A 19,704-nucleotide genomic window follows, 5' to 3' on the forward strand; every position below is an offset into this window, starting at 1 on the left:
ATATGAATCCTCATCATTAAGCCCCACTCTATCACAAGCCGGACAATTCTCTAATTTATCATATGGAGAGTCTGGAAATTCTAAATATCCTTCAGAACTTATCATATTTATGTGGTAAATTTTTACTTAAACTAAATGCAAGTTTATTCATTAATAAATACAATGTTTCAAAGCACAAAAGACAAATTTCAATCAATCTCTACTTCGGTGAAAGATATAGAAAAATATGTCAAAGATGTTAAATTGAACAAAGATAAATATGGAAATTTTTGGGTAAAACCAGTTATGGAAAATAACATGAGCCCCTCTATTTCATTTAAAGGAAGAGCTCTAACTATACCTGGAAAGACATCCATTAAAGTAAATCTAACAAAAGTTTCTCCTCTACTCCTGGCAATTTATTCAAAGCTTGAAAAAGTGATTGACCACGATACTTTGAAAAAGAATGATAAGACCATCAACAATACTCGTGGAGAAATTTGTATTTACTTTAATAATCCAAAGGGTGTAGATCTAAGTAAAATGAATGATGTTAATATTTCTGGTGAAATGTCATTTCGTTCTATGATAGTTAGAGATTATTTAAAGATAACTTTTGATATTAAAAATGTAGAGATTGAATCCGTTAATGAAAGAAAGTATATTGGTATAGATGGAAAGGTTTTTTCTGCTAATTAAATATGAGTCATTACAGCAGTGAAGATTTTACTATTTCATTGAACTCGGACGATAGTGATGATAGTATTTCATTGAACTCGGACGATGGTGATGATAGTATTTCATTGAACACAGATGATAGTTATGATACTAATAGTTTGTGCTCAAATGATAGTTATGAGAGTAGCTTTATTGATGACTCTGAGTATGATTCTGAGTATTCATGTGATAGTTATGACTTAGATGATTCTGAGTGAAAAAGTGTTTTAGTTTAAGCACAGCGATATATATAAAACGGAGCTGTAAAGCTCAAAAGTGTTTTATTTTAAGCACAGTGATATATATAAAACACCACGTTTTCTCACGCTATAAATATGGTTTATTGTGATACTTGCGAGAAGGAAGTAAAATATTATAAACAACATATTCTCACCGCAAAACATACATACAACATTCTTAACAAACTTTCCCCTCTTCCACCTAAAACAAAACATTGTAAGGTCTGTAAAACAACCATCCTCAAGAAGGGATTTAAAGCCCATCTTAAAACTAACAAACACTTGTCAAAATTGTTTACTATTAAAAATACTGATGGTGCTTTCAAAAGACATATCAGGATTCGAATCTTTAACTTCAAACCTCCCGAACCAAAGTCTTTAGTTGATGCTGTAGAAATAGTCAAACCTGCTGTTCAAACATTGATTGAAAAAACACTAAAAGAAATGAAACCACTTAAATTTTATATGGGGGTAAAATTAGAAATGACAAAGGATAAAGGAGTTATAGATACACCATACATGAGAACTGAGCCACACTTTATATCTTCATATCAAGATTTTAAAACATCAGGAGTCTATGATGAACTTATTAAACAAGAGCAAGATGTGGATAATTCAATCGTAGGAAGTGGATTCAATATAGGAAAAATTATTTACATAGACATTCATATTCTAAAATCAGATCCTCTAAAAGCTTCTTCTTACATTGATTTACCCAGTGTTATCAAAAATAGAAAAGCAGTTATCAATATCAAAAATAAAGACAATAAATGTTTTCTCTGGTCTATTTTAGCACACTTACATCCTCCACATTTTCATGATGAAAGAGTATCTCATTATAAAAAATATGAGAATACATTAAATACGAAAGATCTAAAGTTTCCGATGACTTTAAATGATATTCCTAAATTTGAAAAGATGAATAATTTATCAGTTAATGTTTATGGTCTAACAGAAACAAACAACATTCAGGTTTTAAAGCTTTCTGACAATTGTAAACAAACTCATATTAATCTTCTATATTTTAATTCAGAGGAAAATTCACATTATACATACATCAAAACCACCTTTTAGAGGCCATTTTTCCCCGCAAGCGGGGGTTGGCCTTTTTCTGGAACTGTGGTTGTTGTTGTTTTTCGGTCCCCTTTTTGAAGCAATGTTTTACGGCCGGATGCCCTTCCTGACGCCAACCCTTTTTGCCGCCTTTAACGACAAGCAGGGAATTACCAGTGAACTGGTACTCAATTTGCCGACCTCGGAAGGATGACAGGCTGAGTCAACCCCCTGGCGTTAATTCAGCGATTGACCGGGATTCGAACCCAGGATCCTAGGATCCTAAGCCGGCACCCTAGCCGCTAGCCCAACACCAGGGACTATCAAAGATATTACAAAATTAATAAAACCACAAGTATGTAAAAGAACAAATAAAATGTATATTTGTATGCGTTGTCTTAACTTCTTCCATACACAAGAAAGATTAGATAAACATTCAAATTATTGTGGTGAACATAAATCAACGGTAATCAACATGCCTAAAAAAGGCTCAAAGATCACATTCAAAGATGAAAAGAAAACAATAAAACATCCATTTGTTATATATGCTGATTTTGAAAGTATTTTAGAAAAAATTGATACTGCTTCTCCAGATCCAAAAGAATCATACACAAATAAATATCAAAAACATACTCCTTGTGGTTTTTGTTATTATATCAAATCATCTGTTGGTGATAAATATAACAAGTTAGAGATGTATAGAGGCTCAAATACCCCAGAGGAGTTTGTGAAACGACTAGAAAAAGACTGTGTTCGATTAACCAAGATAATGAGAGAAACCAATAAACCAATGTCCTTAACAAGTAAAGAAAAAAGAGAATTTATAAAAAACAATGTCTGTCATATTTGTGAGGAGAAAATTGGTAAAGGTCTAAAGGTTAGAGACCATTGTCATCTCACTGGTAAATATAGAGGTCCGGCTCATCAAAGTTGTAATATTAATTATCAACTCCCCTCTTTCATTCCTGTCTTTCTTCATAACAACGCTCATTATGATACACATCTATTTATCAAGGAACTCTCAAAGACTTCTGGAAGTATCTCAGCAATTCCAAACACGGATCAGAAATACATTTCATTCACAAAAACAATTCACACATCTCCTATTACTCATATCAGATTTCTTGATACATTTAAATTCATGGCAAGTCCATTGGCTAACTTGGTTCAAAATCTAAAAGAGTTTCCATGTCTTTCAGAGTATTTTTTAGATAAAGATTTTCTAACACAAAAGGGAATTTACCTCTATGACTATATGGACTCATTTGAGAGATTCAATGAAACACAACTTCCTTTAAAAGATAATTTCTATAACAAATTAAATAATAGTCATATATCTGATAAAGATTATGTACACGCACAAAATGTTTGGAAAAAATATAACATTAAGAATCTTGGTGAGTATCACGATTTGTACCTCAAAACTGATGTGCTTTTGTTGGCTGATGTGTTTGAGGCTTTCAGAACAATCTGTCATTCTGGATATGGATTGGATCCTGCTCACTATTACACTGCTCCTGGATTGGCTTGGAGCGCGATGTTAAAAATGACAAAACAAGCTTTGGATTTGATAACCGATGTTGATATGCTTTTGATGATTGAAAAGGCAAAGAGAGGAGGAATTTCACAAGTCTGTTCAAAGAGATATGCTAAAGCAAATAACAAGTACATTCCAAATTATGATCCATCGGTAGAGAGCTCCTACTTGATGTATTATGATGCGAACAACCTGTATGGCTGGGCAATGTCTCAGGCTCTTCCTTATGGAAAACTTAGATGGGTAAAGGAAAAAGATTACAAAAAGGTTTTACAAGATGTATGTATCTCTACACAAAAAGAATAGGATGATTCAAAGGTTGGTTATTATTTTGAGGTCAATTTGAAATATCCAGAGGAACTTCATAACCTACACAAAGATCTCCCATTTGCTTGTGAAAAGGAAAGTCCAAAGAAGGAGTGGTTAAGTGATTATCAACAATCATTTAATATAGGTGAATCAACAGAAAAATTACTTACTACATTATATATAAAGAAAAATTATGTTCTACACCAAAGAAATTTGCGACAATATTTATCAAAAGGTCTAAGAATAGAGAAGATCCATAGGGTTCTAAAGTTCAATCAAAGTCATTGGTTAAAGGGGTACATTGATTTTAATACACAAAGAAGAACAGAGTCAAAAACAGATTTTGAGAAAGACTTTTATAAATTGATGAATAATGCGGTCTTTGGTAAGACCATGGAAAATGTGAGGAAAAGACAAAATATCAGACTATCAACATCTTGGGAACAAGCATCAAAATTAATTAATAGACCGAGTTTTACTCGAGCTGAGGTCTTTACTGAGAACTTTTGTGCGATCCATTTGATTAAAGAGAGTATTGAAATGAACAAACCTATTTATATTGGAACATCAATTCTTGATTTATCAAAGTCATTAATGTATGATTACTTTTATAATAACTTGAGGAAGAAATATCAAAATGATGTTAATCTACTTTATATGGATACAGATAGTTTTATTTTGCAAATTAATACTGATGATGTTTATTCAGACATGAAAAAGGACATTAATATCTATGACACTAGTAATTACAGTCCAGAGAGTGAGTTGTTCTCTTCTAAAAATAAAAAGGTGATTGGAAAGTTTAAGGATGAATTAGGGGGAAATGTCATGAGTGAATTTGTGGGATTGAGGTCTAAGGCTTATGCTTATAAATACATTGTGAATAACGTCGAAAAGACTGATAAGAAGTTAAAAGGTGTAAAGAAAAATGTTATTAAAGAAACAATAAACTTTAAGGATTATTATAACTGTTTAACAACAAAGAAAGAAGAGTTTAGAAAGATTCATGGAATAAGAAGTTATAAACATAAATTATATTCAGAAGAGGTGAATAAGAAAGCATTGGGGGCTTTTGATGATAAGAGGTTTATTTTAGAAAATGGAATTGATAGTCTCCCTTATGGTTATATAAGTATATAAGTGATAAGTTAAAAAGGGGGGTTAGGGATTTTAACGGGCTACCGCCGCCTTTTTTACTATTATATAAATGATAGAACCAAGTACCAACCAGATAGTGTAGCAGCATAGCAAACCTGTTGTGCATTTTGTGATACAAGCATCAAATTTGGCACAAATGTACATTAATATGTTGCGAACATTTTCAGATATTGGGCCACTTGAAATTCCGTAATTTTTTTTTTCAAATTTTTTCAAATTTCGTAATTTCAAATTTTTCGGGTGACACCGTCACAATTTCGGTCTTCGAGGCCGGCCGATATAGTGGGGCGGCTTAGCCCAAATATTCAAAAGAATTGTGCATTTTGTGATACAAGCACCAAATTTGGCACAAATGTACATTAATATGTTGCGAACATTGTGTGGTCAGCAATGAAGACGAGAGTCTGAATTACATGTATGCAAAAGACCTTGTGAACCAGTGAAGCAAATACACGGGTAAGCATGAATTAAATCTAGGGCATGATATAATTTCCATGATGTTTACCTCTACACTCAATGGTGGAAGGAGGTAATGTTTTGATCCCAGCTTGTCTGTATGTCTGTTTGTCTGTTAGTCCACAAAATTCCAGACAAAGCTTGTAGTAGTGGTAGTTGTAGTGGTAGTGGTGATAACAGAAATTGTTATATAGAACTGAACTTATATTATTATTATATGCAGAAAATAACTTCATTTCTATATGCCCTGCAGTGGACAGGTTAATTGGTTTATGCACTGAAGGGGTCACCCTGGTGTGCACTGCTGTGTTCTGCCTCACTGAGTTGTTCAGGTATGATGTACTCAGCACAAGCTTCCGGTCGGCCCGGAGGTGGGGGTGCGGGGCCTGTCACGGAACGTCAAAACAAACGGCCTGCCGGGGCCGCCCAAAAGTCGGGCGTGAGGGGCGCGTCCACTAATGGAACGCCTCTCGCTTCCCAGATCGAGGGCCACGTGGTCAGGAGAACCTCGTCCCTTCCGGTCACACTTTGCCTATCGGCCGGCCTCGAAGACCGAAATTGTGACGGTGTCACCCGAAAAATTTGAAATTACGAAATTTGAAAAAATTTGAAAAAAAAAATTACGGAATTTCAAGTGGCCCAATATCTGAAAATGTTCGCAACATATTAATGTACATTTGTGCCAAATTTGGTGCTTGTATCACAAAATGCACAATTCTTTTGAATATTTGGGCTAAGCCACCCCACTAAGACTAAAGAGTGGAGGTGTAATCAACCTTGGCATATAAATGGTAAACATAACGAATGTGAAAAATATCAAATAGGTATAATTGAAAAGACAACTGGTAAAACAATTTACAAAACAAATAAGAGAATTAATTTAAATACCGGTGAATTGGGTAAAAAAGATGGAAATATTTTTGAGTGGACGGAAAACTTTGATGGTTGTCAGGAAAATATATACTTTAATTTTAAAATGGTATGTGGCACTGGAGGCGCTCAAACAAGAACATTGAGGGAGGTTTACCATTTTATCTTAGCTCAGTTAAAATATCTTAATAAAGAACCAAACTCAAACATATTTTTTGTTAATATATTAGATGGTGAAGAGAGTGGCAAGAGAATTAAATTATTTCCCACGCATAAACAAATATTTGTAGGGTCGTTGTTTGAGTGGGCCAAAGATGCTTCACCAGATGATATTAAGAGTAAAAGGTTAAAAGGTCCATAAGGTCAGAAGGATCACAGGTTCACACAGAAGGACCATTGTTTAAGTGGTCTAATGAATAAGGATAACATGTCAAAAGGTTAGAAGGTTCGTAAAGAACAGGGTGAGAGAAATAGAGGTGTTTAGGGGCAATGAGGGAGTAGTGGGGCGGCTTAGCCCAAATATTCAAAAGAATTGTGCATTTTGTGAAACAAGCACCAAATTTGGCACAAATGTACATTAATATGTTGCGAACATTTTCAGATATTGGGCCACTTGAAATTCCGTGATTTTTTTTTTCAAATTTTTTCAAATTTCGTAATTTCAAATTTTTCGGGTGACACCGTCACAATTTCGGTCTTCGAGGCCGGCCGATAGGCAAAGTGTGACCGGAAGGGACGAGGTTCTCCTGACCACGTGGCCCTCGATCTGGGAAGCGAGAGGCGTTCCATTAGTGGACGCGCCCCTCACGCCCGACTTTTGGGCGGCCCCGGCAGGCCGTTTGTTTTGACGTTCCGTGACAGGCCCCGCACCCCCACCTCCGGGCCGACCGGAAGCTTGTGCTGAGTACATCATACCTGAACAACTCAGTGAGGCAGAACACAGCAGTGCACACCAGGGTGACCCCTTCAGTGCATAAACCAATTAACCTGTCCACTGCAGGGCATATAGAAATGAAGTTATTTTCTGCATATAATAATAATATAAGTTCAGTTCTATATAACAATTTCTGTTATCACCACTACCACTACAACTACCACTACTACAAGCTTTGTCTGGAATTTTGTGGACTAACAGACAAACAGACATACAGACAAGCTGGGATCAAAACATTACCTCCTTCCACCATTGAGTGTAGAGGTAAACATCATGGAAATTATATCATGCCCTAGATTTAATTCATGCTTACCCGTGTATTTGCTTCACTGGTTCACAAGGTCTTTTGCATACATGTAATTCAGACTCTCGTCTTCATTGCTGACCACACAATGTTCGCAACATATTAATGTACATTTGTGCCAAATTTGGTGCTTGTATCACAAAATGCACAATTCTTTTGAATATTTGGGCTAAGCCGCCCCACTATATCGGCCGGCCTCGAAGACCGAAATTGTGACGGTGTCACCCGAAAAATTTGAAATTACGAAATTTGAAAAAAATTGAAAAAAAAAATTACGGAATTTCAAGTGGCCCAATATCTGAAAATGTTCGCAACATATTAATGCACATTTGTGCCAAATTTGGTGCTTGTATCACAAAATGCACAACAGGTTTGCTCTGCTGCTACACTAGAGGGGAAAAATTAACATGTAAGTCAATGGGAAAATGAGAGTGTCCCAGAAGCAACATATATACACTACTGATGTCATTCCAGCAAATTTACTATATTATAATTACCTAATTCAACATGCATACTGCGCATGCGTGTGGGAGGGGTGGGGGTGGGGTGAAGGGAGAACGGGGAGTGTCGGCGGGGGTCTCAACATTTCCCGATATTTGTATACGTAATAATTAGATGGTCCCCAAAGTGAGAGAGTTGATTTGTGAACAGTGGACAGCTATTGCATACAAATGGATGATTTTCCTCATGCCACCAGGTACATAAGGCTGGTCAGGCCGTTTCAGTGGATATGCAGGTGTCACAATCTTCGATGGTCACCACTCAATTACCGGATACTCAACTGGTTTATCCACAGCAAGGTGGTACTCGTTATTCCGAACCTCAGAAGGATGAGGGTCAACCCACGAGTGTTATCTTGGCAGGGCTGTGGCTCGACCTCAGGACCTCAAGCTCCATGAAGGTAGGCCTAATTTTATGCCTTGTACAATTACTTGTGGAATTCCAAACCTTGACTTTTTATTTTTGTTTTTTTCTCACCTCATAAAGAAGCATAAATTAGGAGGAAGTCCTCCACATTTAACTCTCCAATAAATTTTCCCAATAGAGTGTGCAGCCCGATTTTAACAAACATTACCGATGTTCTGCACCAGCTTGCAGTCATTGTGGTCGCTGCTGATAGCGCAAGAAAAGAGAGAACCAGTGTTGTTCAAGTTCGGGTTCAACTGATCGTTTCCTTTGGGGGCGCCGACAAGGAGCCTGGAACACAGGGAATCATGAATGGACGTGAAATCAGGTATAAAACAAGGAGCCTGGAACACAGGGAATCATGAATGGACATGAAATCAGGTATAGAACAAGGAGCCTGGAACACAGGGAATCATTAATGGACGTGAAATCAGGTATACTAACAAGGAGCCTGTAACACAGGGAATCATGAATGGACGTGAAATCAGGTATACAACATGGAGCCTGGAACACAGGGAATCATTAATGGACGTGAAATCAGGTATACAACAAGGAGCCTGGAACACAGGGAATCATTAATGGACATGAAATCAGGTATACAACAAGGAGCCTGGAACACGGGGAATCATTAATGGACATGAAATCAGGTATACAACATGGAGCCTGGAACACGGGGAATCATTAATGGACATGAAATCAGGTATACAACATGGAGCCAGGAACACAGGGAATCATTAATGGACATGAAATCAGGTATACAACATGGAGCCAGGAACACAGGGAATCATTAATGGACATGAAATCAGGTATACAACAAGGAGCCTGGAACACAGGGAATCATCAATGGACATGAAATCAGGTATAAAACAAGGAGCCAGGAACACAGGGAATCATTAATGGACATGAAATCAGGTATAAAACAAGGAGCCAGGAACACAGGGAATCATTAATGGACATGAAATCAGGTATAGAACAAGGAGCCAGGAACACAGGGAATCATTAATGGACATGAAATCAGGTATAAAACAAGGAGCCAGGAACACAGGGAATCATTAATGGACATGAAATCAGGTATAGAACAAGGAGCCTGGAACACGGGGAATCATCAATGAACATGAAATCAGGTATAAAACAAGGAGCCAGGAACACGGGGAATCATCAATGAACATGAAATCAGGTATAAAACAAGGAGCCAGGAACACAGGGAATCATTAATGGACATGAAATCAGGTATAGAACAAGGAGCCTGGAACACAGGGAATCATTAATGGACATTAAATCAGGTATACAACAAGGAGCCTGGAACACGGGGAATCATTAATGGACATGAAATCAGGTATAGAACAAGGAGCCTGGAACACAGGGAATCATTAATGGACATGAAATCAGGTATAAAACAAGGAGCCAGGAACACAGGGAATCATTAATGGACATGAAATCAGGTATAGAACAAGGAGCCAGGAACACAGGGAATCATGAATGGACATGAAATCAGGTATAGAACAAGGAGCCTGGAACACAGGGAATCATTAATGGACGTGAAATCAGGTATACTAACAAGGAGCCTGTAACACAGGGAATCATGAATGGACGTGAAATCAGGTATACAACATGGAGCCTGGAACACAGGGAATCATTAATGGACGTGAAATCAGGTATACAACAAGGAGCCTGGAACACAGGGAATCATTAATGGACATGAAATCAGGTATACAACAAGGAGCCTGGAACACGGGGAATCATTAATGGACATGAAATCAGGTATACAACATGGAGCCTGGAACACGGGGAATCATTAATGGACATGAAATCAGGTATACAACATGGAGCCAGGAACACAGGGAATCATTAATGGACATGAAATCAGGTATACAACATGGAGCCAGGAACACAGGGAATCATTAATGGACATGAAATCAGGTATACAACAAGGAGCCTGGAACACAGGGAATCATCAATGGACATGAAATCAGGTATAAAACAAGGAGCCAGGAACACAGGGAATCATTAATGGACATGAAATCAGGTATAGAACAAGGAGCCTGGAACACAGGGAATCATTAATGGACATGAAATCAGGTATACAACAAGGAGCCAGGAACACAGGGAATCATTAATGGACATGAAATCAGGTATACAACAAGGAGCCTGGAACACGGGGAATCATTAATGAACATGAAATCAGGTATACAACATGGAGCCAGGAACACAGGGAATCATTAATGGACATGAAATCAGGTATACAACAAGGAGCCAGGAACACAGGGAATCATTAATGGACATGAAATCAGGTATAAAACAAGGAGCCAGGAACACAGGGAATCATTAATGGACATGAAATCAGGTATAGAACAAGGAGCCAGGAACACAGGGAATCATTAATGGACATGAAATCAGGTATAAAACAAGGAGCCAGGAACACAGGGAATCATTAATGGACATGAAATCAGGTATAGAACAAGGAGCCTGGAACACGGGGAATCATCAATGAACATGAAATCAGGTATAAAACAAGGAGCCAGGAACACGGGGAATCATCAATGAACATGAAATCAGGTATAAAACAAGGAGCCAGGAACACAGGGAATCATTAATGGACATGAAATCAGGTATAGAACAAGGAGCCTGGAACACAGGGAATCATTAATGGACATGAAATCAGGTATACAACAAGGAGCCTGGAACACGGGGAATCATTAATGGACATGAAATCAGGTATAGAACAAGGAGCCTGGAACACAGGGAATCATTAATGGACATGAAATCAGGTATAAAACAAGGAGCCAGGAACACAGGGAATCATTAATGGACATGAAATCAGGTATAGAACAAGGAGCCAGGAACACAGGGAATCATCAATGGACATGAAATCAGGTATAAAACAAGGAGCCAGGAACACAGGGAATCATTAATGGACATGAAATCAGGTATAGAACAAGGAGCCAGGAACACAGGGAATCATTAATGGACATGAAATCAGGTATAAAACAAGGAGCCAGGAACACAGGGAATCATTAATGGACATGAAATCAGGTATAGAACAAGGAGCCAGGAACACAGGGAATCATTAATGGACATGAAATCAGGTATAAAACAAGGAGCCAGGAACACAGGGAATCATTAATGGACATGAAATCAGGTATACAACAAGGAGCCTGGAACACGGGGAATCATCAATGAACATGAAATCAGGTATAAAACAAGGAGCCAGGAACACGGGGAATCATCAATGAACATGAAATCAGGTATAAAACAAGGAGCCAGGAACACAGGGAATCATTAATGGACATGAAATCAGGTATAGAACAAGGAGCCTGGAACACAGGGAATCATTAATGGACATGAAATCAGGTATACAACAAGGAGCCTGGAACACGGGGAATCATTAATGGACATGAAATCAGGTATAGAACAAGGAGCCTGGAACACAGGGAATCATTAATGGACATGAAATCAGGTATAAAACAAGGAGCCAGGAACACAGGGAATCATTAATGGACATGAAATCAGGTATACAACAAGGAGCCTGGAACACGGGGAATCATCAATGAACATGAAATCAGGTATAAAACAAGGAGCCAGGAACACAGGGAATCATTAATGGACATGAAATCAGGTATAGAACAAGGAGCCAGGAACACAGGGAATCATTAATGGACATGAAATCAGGTATAGAACAAGGAGCCTGGAACACAGGGAATCATTAATGGACATGAAATCAGGTATAGAACAAGGAGCCTGGAACACAGGGAATCATTAATGGACATGAAATCAGGTATAAAACAAGGAGCCAGGAACACAGGGAATCATTAATGGACATGAAATCAGGTATAGAACAAGGAGCCTGGAACACGGGGAATCATTAATGGACATGAAATCAGGTATAGAACAAGGAGCCTGGAACACAGGGAATCATTAATGGACATGAAATCAGGTATAGAACAAGGAGCCTGGAACACAGGGAATCATTAATGGACATGAAATCAGGTATAGAACAAGGAGCCTGGAACACGGGGAATCATTAATGGACATGAAATCAGGTATAGAACAAGGAGCCTGGAACACAGGGAATCATTAATGGACATGAAATCAGGTATAGAACAAGGAGCCTGGAACACAGGGAATCATTAATGGACATGAAATCAGGTATAGAACAAGGAGCCTGGAACACAGGGAATCATTAATGGACATGAAATCAGGTATAAAACAAGGAGCCTGGAACACAGGGAATCATTAATGGATATGAAATCAGGTATAGAACAAGGAGCCTGGAACACAGGGAATCATTAATGGACATGAAATCAGGTATAGAACAAGGAGCCTGGAACACAGGGAATCATTAATGGACATGAAATCAGGTATAGAACAAGGAGCCTGGAACACAGGGAATCATTAATGGATATGAAATCAGGTATAGAACAAGGAGCCTGGAACACAGGGAATCATTAATGGACATGAAATCAGGTATAGAACAAGGAGCCAGGAACACAGGGAATCATTAATGGACATGAAATCAGGTATAGAACAAGGAGCCAGGAACACAGGGAATCATTAATGGACATGAAATCAGGTATATAACAAGGAGCCTGGAACACAGGGAATCATGAATGGATATGAAATCAGGTATACAACAAGGAGCCTGGAACACAGGAAATCATGAATGGACATGAAATCAGGTATACAACAAGGAGCCTGGAACACAGGGAATCATCAATGGACATGAAATCAGGTATACAACATGGAGCCTGGAACACAGGGAATCATGAATGGACATGAAATCAGGTATACAACAAGGAGCCTGGACCTGGAACACAGGGAATCATGAATGGATATGAAATCAGGTATACAACAAGGAGCCTGGAACACAGGAAATCATGAATGGACATGAAGTCAGGTATACAACAAGGAGCCTGGAACACAGGAAATCATGAATGGATATGAAATCAGGTATACAACAAGGAGCCTGGAACACAGGGAATCATCAATGGACATGAAATCAGGTATACAACATGGAGCCTGGAACACAGGGAATCATCAATGGACATGAAATCAGGTATAGAACAAGGAGCCTGGAACACAGGTAAGCATGAATGGATATGAAATCAGGTATACAACAAGGAGCCTGGAACACAGGGAATCATCAATGGACATGAAATCAGGTATACAACATGGAGCCTGGAACACAGGGAATCATCAATGGACATGAAATCAGGTATAGAACAAGGAGCCTGGAACACAGGTAAGCATGAATGGATATGAAATCAGGTATAGAACAAGGAGCCTGGAACACAGGTAATCATGAATGGACATGAAATCAGATATAGAACAAGGAGCCTGGAACACAGGTAATCATGAATGGACATGAAATCAGGTATACAACAAGGAGCCTGGAACACAGGGAATCATGAATGGACATGAAACAGGTATAGAACAAGGAGCCTGGAACACAGGGAATCATCAATGGATGTGCTGTCACGTAAACAACTCCCAGTTGAGCAGGTGCTTCTGCTACCTTATACCTGGCAATGGACATGCCATCACATGTGCAACTCTCAGGTGAGCAGTTGCTTCTGCTACCTTCCACCTGGCAACAGACATGCCATTACATCTACAATTCTCAGGTGAGCAGGTGCTTTTGCTACTTTCCACCTGGCAACATACGTGTTCTGTAACCCAATTTTAACTACAAAATAAAGCTTCCTTACTTGTTAAAAGTAAACATTGCACCATGAGGTGGGTCGGTGAGTAGGACAATTTTTGAAGAGCGTTAACTAGGAGGCTCAGGTGTAAACCTGGGCAAACCAGAAACAGCCAGGATTGTTCTCAGTATTATCTTCTGCCCTTCTACTGCTATTTTCTTCCTTCTTCATCATCATTTTGATGTCCCATACTCCCTTCCTATAGGAAGGGAAGACGTCATGTTTTCTTGCTTTCCTGTTTTGTTTTCCTTCTCTCTCTCTGTTTTTCTTTCTTTCTTTCCAACAATTTACAATGGTTTTTGGTCGATCAAGTCTTTATAATATTTAAACTAATATGGACAAGACTTGGCACAACTTGCCACCACAGCCCCTACATTGGCCTGCTGTCATCAACATTGATTATACACAGGTCAAAGTGGTTGATGTTACTACAGAGCGTTGGTGCTGCTGAAGCAGTTTCTTGGCAAGGGTTATACTGGGTGGTTTGCCATTGCCTTCCTGGCATTGTTTGTCCATGTTCTATCCTTTTAAATGTTAAGCGCCAAGCAAGGAAGCAGCACGTACCATTATGAAAGTCCTTGATATGATTAGGGCCAATTATTGCTTTTAAAAAGTTGTTCTCTGCAAACGCTTGTCGGATTGATGCGAAACTTTAAATATAGGAAGAATTCTTATGGAGAATATTTGATTGATAACTCTGGCATAGGTCACATGATATGGCAGCTATATTGGAAAAAAGGAAAAATTTGGACATCATTTTCTACGAAACCGCTCAACAATTTTTTTTGAAACTTGGCAGATGTGATCAACTCCCCATAATAATAATAATAATAATAATAATAATAATAATAATAATAATAATAACAGAGTCTTATATAGCCCCATCAAGCAGAGTAAACTACCCTCATGGCGCTTTACATTATCATGCGAATGCACACACGCCGCACACACACACACACACACACACACACACACACACACACACACACACACACACACACACACACAACATACACACACACAGACACACCTTCACTCTTGCCCTATTCCTCTCCCTCCCCATTCAAAACCCACAGATGTGTACTCCCCTTCCTCCTCCCCTCCCTCCCCCGCACATGTACACAGACATACTCTCGATCTCTGTCCCACCTCACACCAAAGGGAAAACAGGACTTAGACTTTGAAAGACTTGTGAAACAGATAGGTTTTGAGGGAGGTTTTAAAGGCAGGAAGAGAGTCAACATGTCGAACAGAGGAAGGCAAGTCATTCCAGAGCAGAGGTGCAGAAAAGGAAAAGGATTTCTCGCCAAACGACTTGGTGCTGGTGCGCGGCGGCTATAAGGTCGTAGAGTCGTTGCTTGAATGAAGCCGTCGCCGAGGTTCATAGAGAGTGAGCAAATCGGAGAGATAGTGAGATCCCGCTCCACACAATGATTTATAACATAGTGTGCAAATTTTGTATTGCACACGAGCAGAGACAGGCAGCCAGTGTAAAGATTCAAGAAGCGGAGTAACATGGTCAGACTTCTTCGCCTTACAGATGTTAGGGAATAGTTACTTGACTCACGAGGATACAAAATAACTGTACAGGGCTTTTACAAAGCAACGCTTTATTAGCTAATAATTCACTGGTTTCAATATAATATAGAACTACAATACTATGACGAATTTAGTATTCAAGTCGTTGGTTCTTCTTGGTTGGTCTTCTGCGCTGTCCTCGTTCCGTACTCGATCGTTCCATTTGGGCAGAGGTTCTGATGACAAGTCCTGCTGACTCAAAGTTTGCTCTGGTTTATATGGGCAAATTGGAGTTAATCCTCCGTGCGCTAAAATGTTAATCCTCCGTGCGCTGAAGCTCCTTGGTCATCCACAACCGCCTCCCTGCTGGGGAGTTTCTTTACCCTCTTTGCATCCCGATGTCCAGAACAAATAGTGCCGGCTTGGGAATGTGTGTTAGCCCGGGGTCATAATACAGGTGGACAAAAGAACTCCCAGCTTCGACAGGGCGAGATACATTCCTGACATTCTTACGAAATCGTCTATCTGCTTCGTTACCAGTTCCAACGATAAATGAGTTACATTTCCACAATTCCCTCATCTTTTTGTTTTTGTTTATATTAACCATTAATCTAAACATCAATATAAGTAAACAATCAATCACTACAAGTAAACATCAATACAAGTATAAGTAAACAATCAATCACTACAAGTAAACATCAATACAAGTATAAGTAAACAATCAATCACTACAAGTAAACATCAATACAAGTATAAGTAAACAATCAATCACTACAAGTAAACATCAATACAAGTATAAGTAAACAATCAATCACTACAAGTAAACATCAATACAAGTATTCGAACCATAACTTTGGTAATCCAATTCCCTTAGGCATACCCCGTCATCCTGCAAGAGTCACAAAACATTTCGTTGGTCATTGACTCCTTTCATATTGTTCAATCTATTGCATTTGCATCACAAGTATCTTTTCAAAACAACACTTCACCCTCACCAAGATACAACAATTTCACTTCACCATTTTCACGTTTTTAAGGCATCTGCAACATCTGGCAAAACCGTTTGCCTCCAAACAAATGTTGATTCTTTGTTTGAAAGGAAGGGCTGATCACCTGTGTTTGAATTCAGGTATGACATGTTTTCTCCTAATGTCTTCATAGCACCTGCACTACTTCGTGTAGGGTCTTGCTGTTGTAATAACTGCACGGAGTCATAGACTGACCCTGCTCTCCATGTAGCATTCTTGCCACTCTTGCTGTAAACCATAGTAATTCCTGAACAAGGCCTTCGCCCAGTTGTAGTCGACTTGCCTCCTCCCTCATTATGAGTGGGCAGCAAGTATTGGTGTGACGTTGATTGGCCAGCAAGATGTGGAACAGGGATGCCGGATGCATCCACAATGATGTTGGGACCATGGTGTTCAGGTCATCCATGGTCCATACCAGGAGTGGCCCGCAGAATCGTGCACAGCTGTTGTGAAAAGGCACAGCCATTGGTTTGCAGCTCCATGCTGGCTCCCCGGAAGTTGGTGAAGTAATAACATATGTCCCCGCATTTCGCAGAGGTTGCAGGTAAAATGTCGTTGTCCTGCAACTTCTGATGTGATGAATGTTCGAAGCCTTCAAACAAGAGTAAGTGATCGCCTTTCCTTCATATGTTGCAGTGTGATCCAGGCAAATGGTCACATAAATTTCCTTGGTGAAGGTAAGCATCCATCTCCAAGTTATACAGGAGAATGTCTTCATCATTCTTTGAGAAAGAGGGTGGATGCCACGATTAACTTCATTTTTAGCCACAAATTTTCTTTCTCTAACTTCTTCCCAATTCCGTTAGCACCCCCTTCAAATGTGATCTCGTCTTATCCTTATGCTCAGTCACATCTGAATCTGCTTTCCACACACACTGAATCAGATAGGGTACATCTTACCATGAAATCAGCATAATCATGTATATCTTCCGACAGTTTCACATTCAACAATTTGTTGTTTTTCCTTAACACATTCAAAAAGTTATATTCATTTATATGCGCCACACAAATAATATTCAATCAGGTATGTATTTGACTATTAAACTAAGAATAGCATCCACAATTGCTTTCAGGTTAATATAGTTCAAAAATTAACTCGTGCAGATATTTTAGCACTACTCAAAGAAAATAAATTGTATATGATTACAATCACAAACAGGAATATCTAATTCCCAACAAATTTGCAAACCAACAAATTAAGCATAATGTATTGTAACGATTTTGAGAAGTGTAACGGGTTTTGAGAAGTGTAACGGGTTTTGAGGAGTGTAACAATTTTGGAGGAAGGGTAACGGATGTGAAGAGTATGGTTTTGGTATGGTAACATCCTGGTAATGTAAATAATGGTCGCAGCCGTCCTCCTAATTAATTTCATAGAACATACACGCAGGTCACGATATATCTTTTAAATAGTGTATTTCCTTATTCCATGTAGGCTAAGTATGTGTTTTCCACTAGATTGACTTTGCATTGTATCAAACAAAATAAGCGTAGGCCCTTCCAATTTCCCCAAAACCTCCCTTCCATTTGCCTTCCGCATTTTGGTCGGTTTTTCTCTTCAACCACCATTGGCCACGAGGTAAGGTTGGAGAAGAAAGGCGTGGCTCCACCTCGTCAGAAGAGGGCAGGAGTGAACCGGCCCTAACAGCCAATCAACACCGCGGTGAGTGACCCGGTAGGCGTGCCCTCGGAGCCGGCGGCTTAATTCCGCCGGAGGTGATAAAAGCGAATGTAAGGGACTGCTTTGAGAGATGACTGGAGAGGAGCAACGAGGCTGCACCAAAGAGAGTCCAGATGAGAGATGACTGGAGATGACTGGAGATGAGCTGGAGAGGAGCAACGAGGCTGCACCAAGGAGAGGCCTTGAGAGATACGCTGGGGGATGACCTGGAAGAGGAGCGCAATCCACCGCAAGCCCTACCTACCTGCCTGCAATATCCCCTGTCGTTGGAGAGACGCGCTGAACGGAGGGAGACGGCTCCACCCCAGGAAGAGGAGCAGGTGTGCCGAGCCAGCGCGTGACGGCCGCGGATACGCGACGGAGGTTTTCCCGCCAAAACCGCGAGGGGTTGAAAGCTGCTGCCTCCGACCTTGCCTTCCTCTCAAGCAATCAACCTCGAGCCATTACCTGCCTGCAATATCCACCGTGTGAGTGTGAACGTCCTGTCCTACTCGTTTGTCTTGGGGATTAAGTAAATGAAATAGAATAAGTTAACAATGCACTGTGTGACTGCTCTTTTCCATCTATTGCTGTAAATAATATTGGTCGCTCTAAAATATTGCTTGTGTGTGTATAATAAATCTGTTCTTCCTCCAAACTCTGTCTTTCTTCTCTCTTCTTCTCTTTCGGTCGCTTTAGAGGTTTCCCAATTGAATATCTGTAGCGCGATTAGTCAACGTTCGGTTGGAATCGGGTTCTAATCGGGGAGTAACTGTTCGGACGCGGTTAAATACACCACCGCTCGGTAAAATAACATCCAAAAACCGTGTCCGTAACAATTGTTGTCAGGAGGTGGGATTCGAACCTGGGACTAAATTTATTTAGCCCAAATTTTGGACACCAATTGTGTTAGTCAGTAACAATTGGTGTCGAGGAGTCGGATTCGGACCCGGGACTAAATTTGTTAGGCCCAAATTTAAAAAAAAAAAAATCTTGGTCAAAATTACGAGCTGCCGAAATTGTGTTGTTTTATAAAACCCGAATTTTGAGATCGCGCCATGGACAATCAAGGCGATCGGATGTCGGTGGGGGAGATAGACGGGTTAGGGGTAACCCAGGAACCAGGGGAAATGTATGTGGAAGAAAGGGAGGAGGAGAGCAATGAGGAGGCGGTTGAGGGTGTATCAGGTGCACAAGATGGCGTCCTCGCGCACATGGTTGTTGCGGCACCAAATTTAGCCACGCCCATGGTCGCGGTAGCCGAACCCGAGATGCCAATGAATTGGAACCTGTTTATGAAACAGATGATGGCCTTTATGGTAAAAACAGACGATAAT

The 19,704-nt window shown here is 39.6% G+C and overlaps 1 protein-coding gene across 1 annotated transcript in view; it reads right to left on the bottom strand.

The window, feature by feature from the left end:
- LOC137429639 (integrin alpha-6) overlaps window positions 1-19,704 on the bottom strand; it is a 187,647-nt gene that overhangs the window by 104,098 nt on the left and 63,845 nt on the right. Inside the window, exon 2 of the mRNA XM_078779666.1 lies at window positions 8,632-8,753. Coding sequence (XP_078635792.1) covers window positions 8,632-8,753 — 122 coding nt within the window. The remainder of the gene's footprint in view (window positions 1-8,631; window positions 8,754-19,704) is intronic.

Source organism: Myxine glutinosa, chromosome 6, assembly GCF_964187855.1.
Source record: "Myxine glutinosa chromosome 6, kmMyxGlut1.1, whole genome shotgun sequence".
NCBI lineage: Eukaryota > Metazoa > Chordata > Myxini > Myxiniformes > Myxinidae > Myxine > Myxine glutinosa.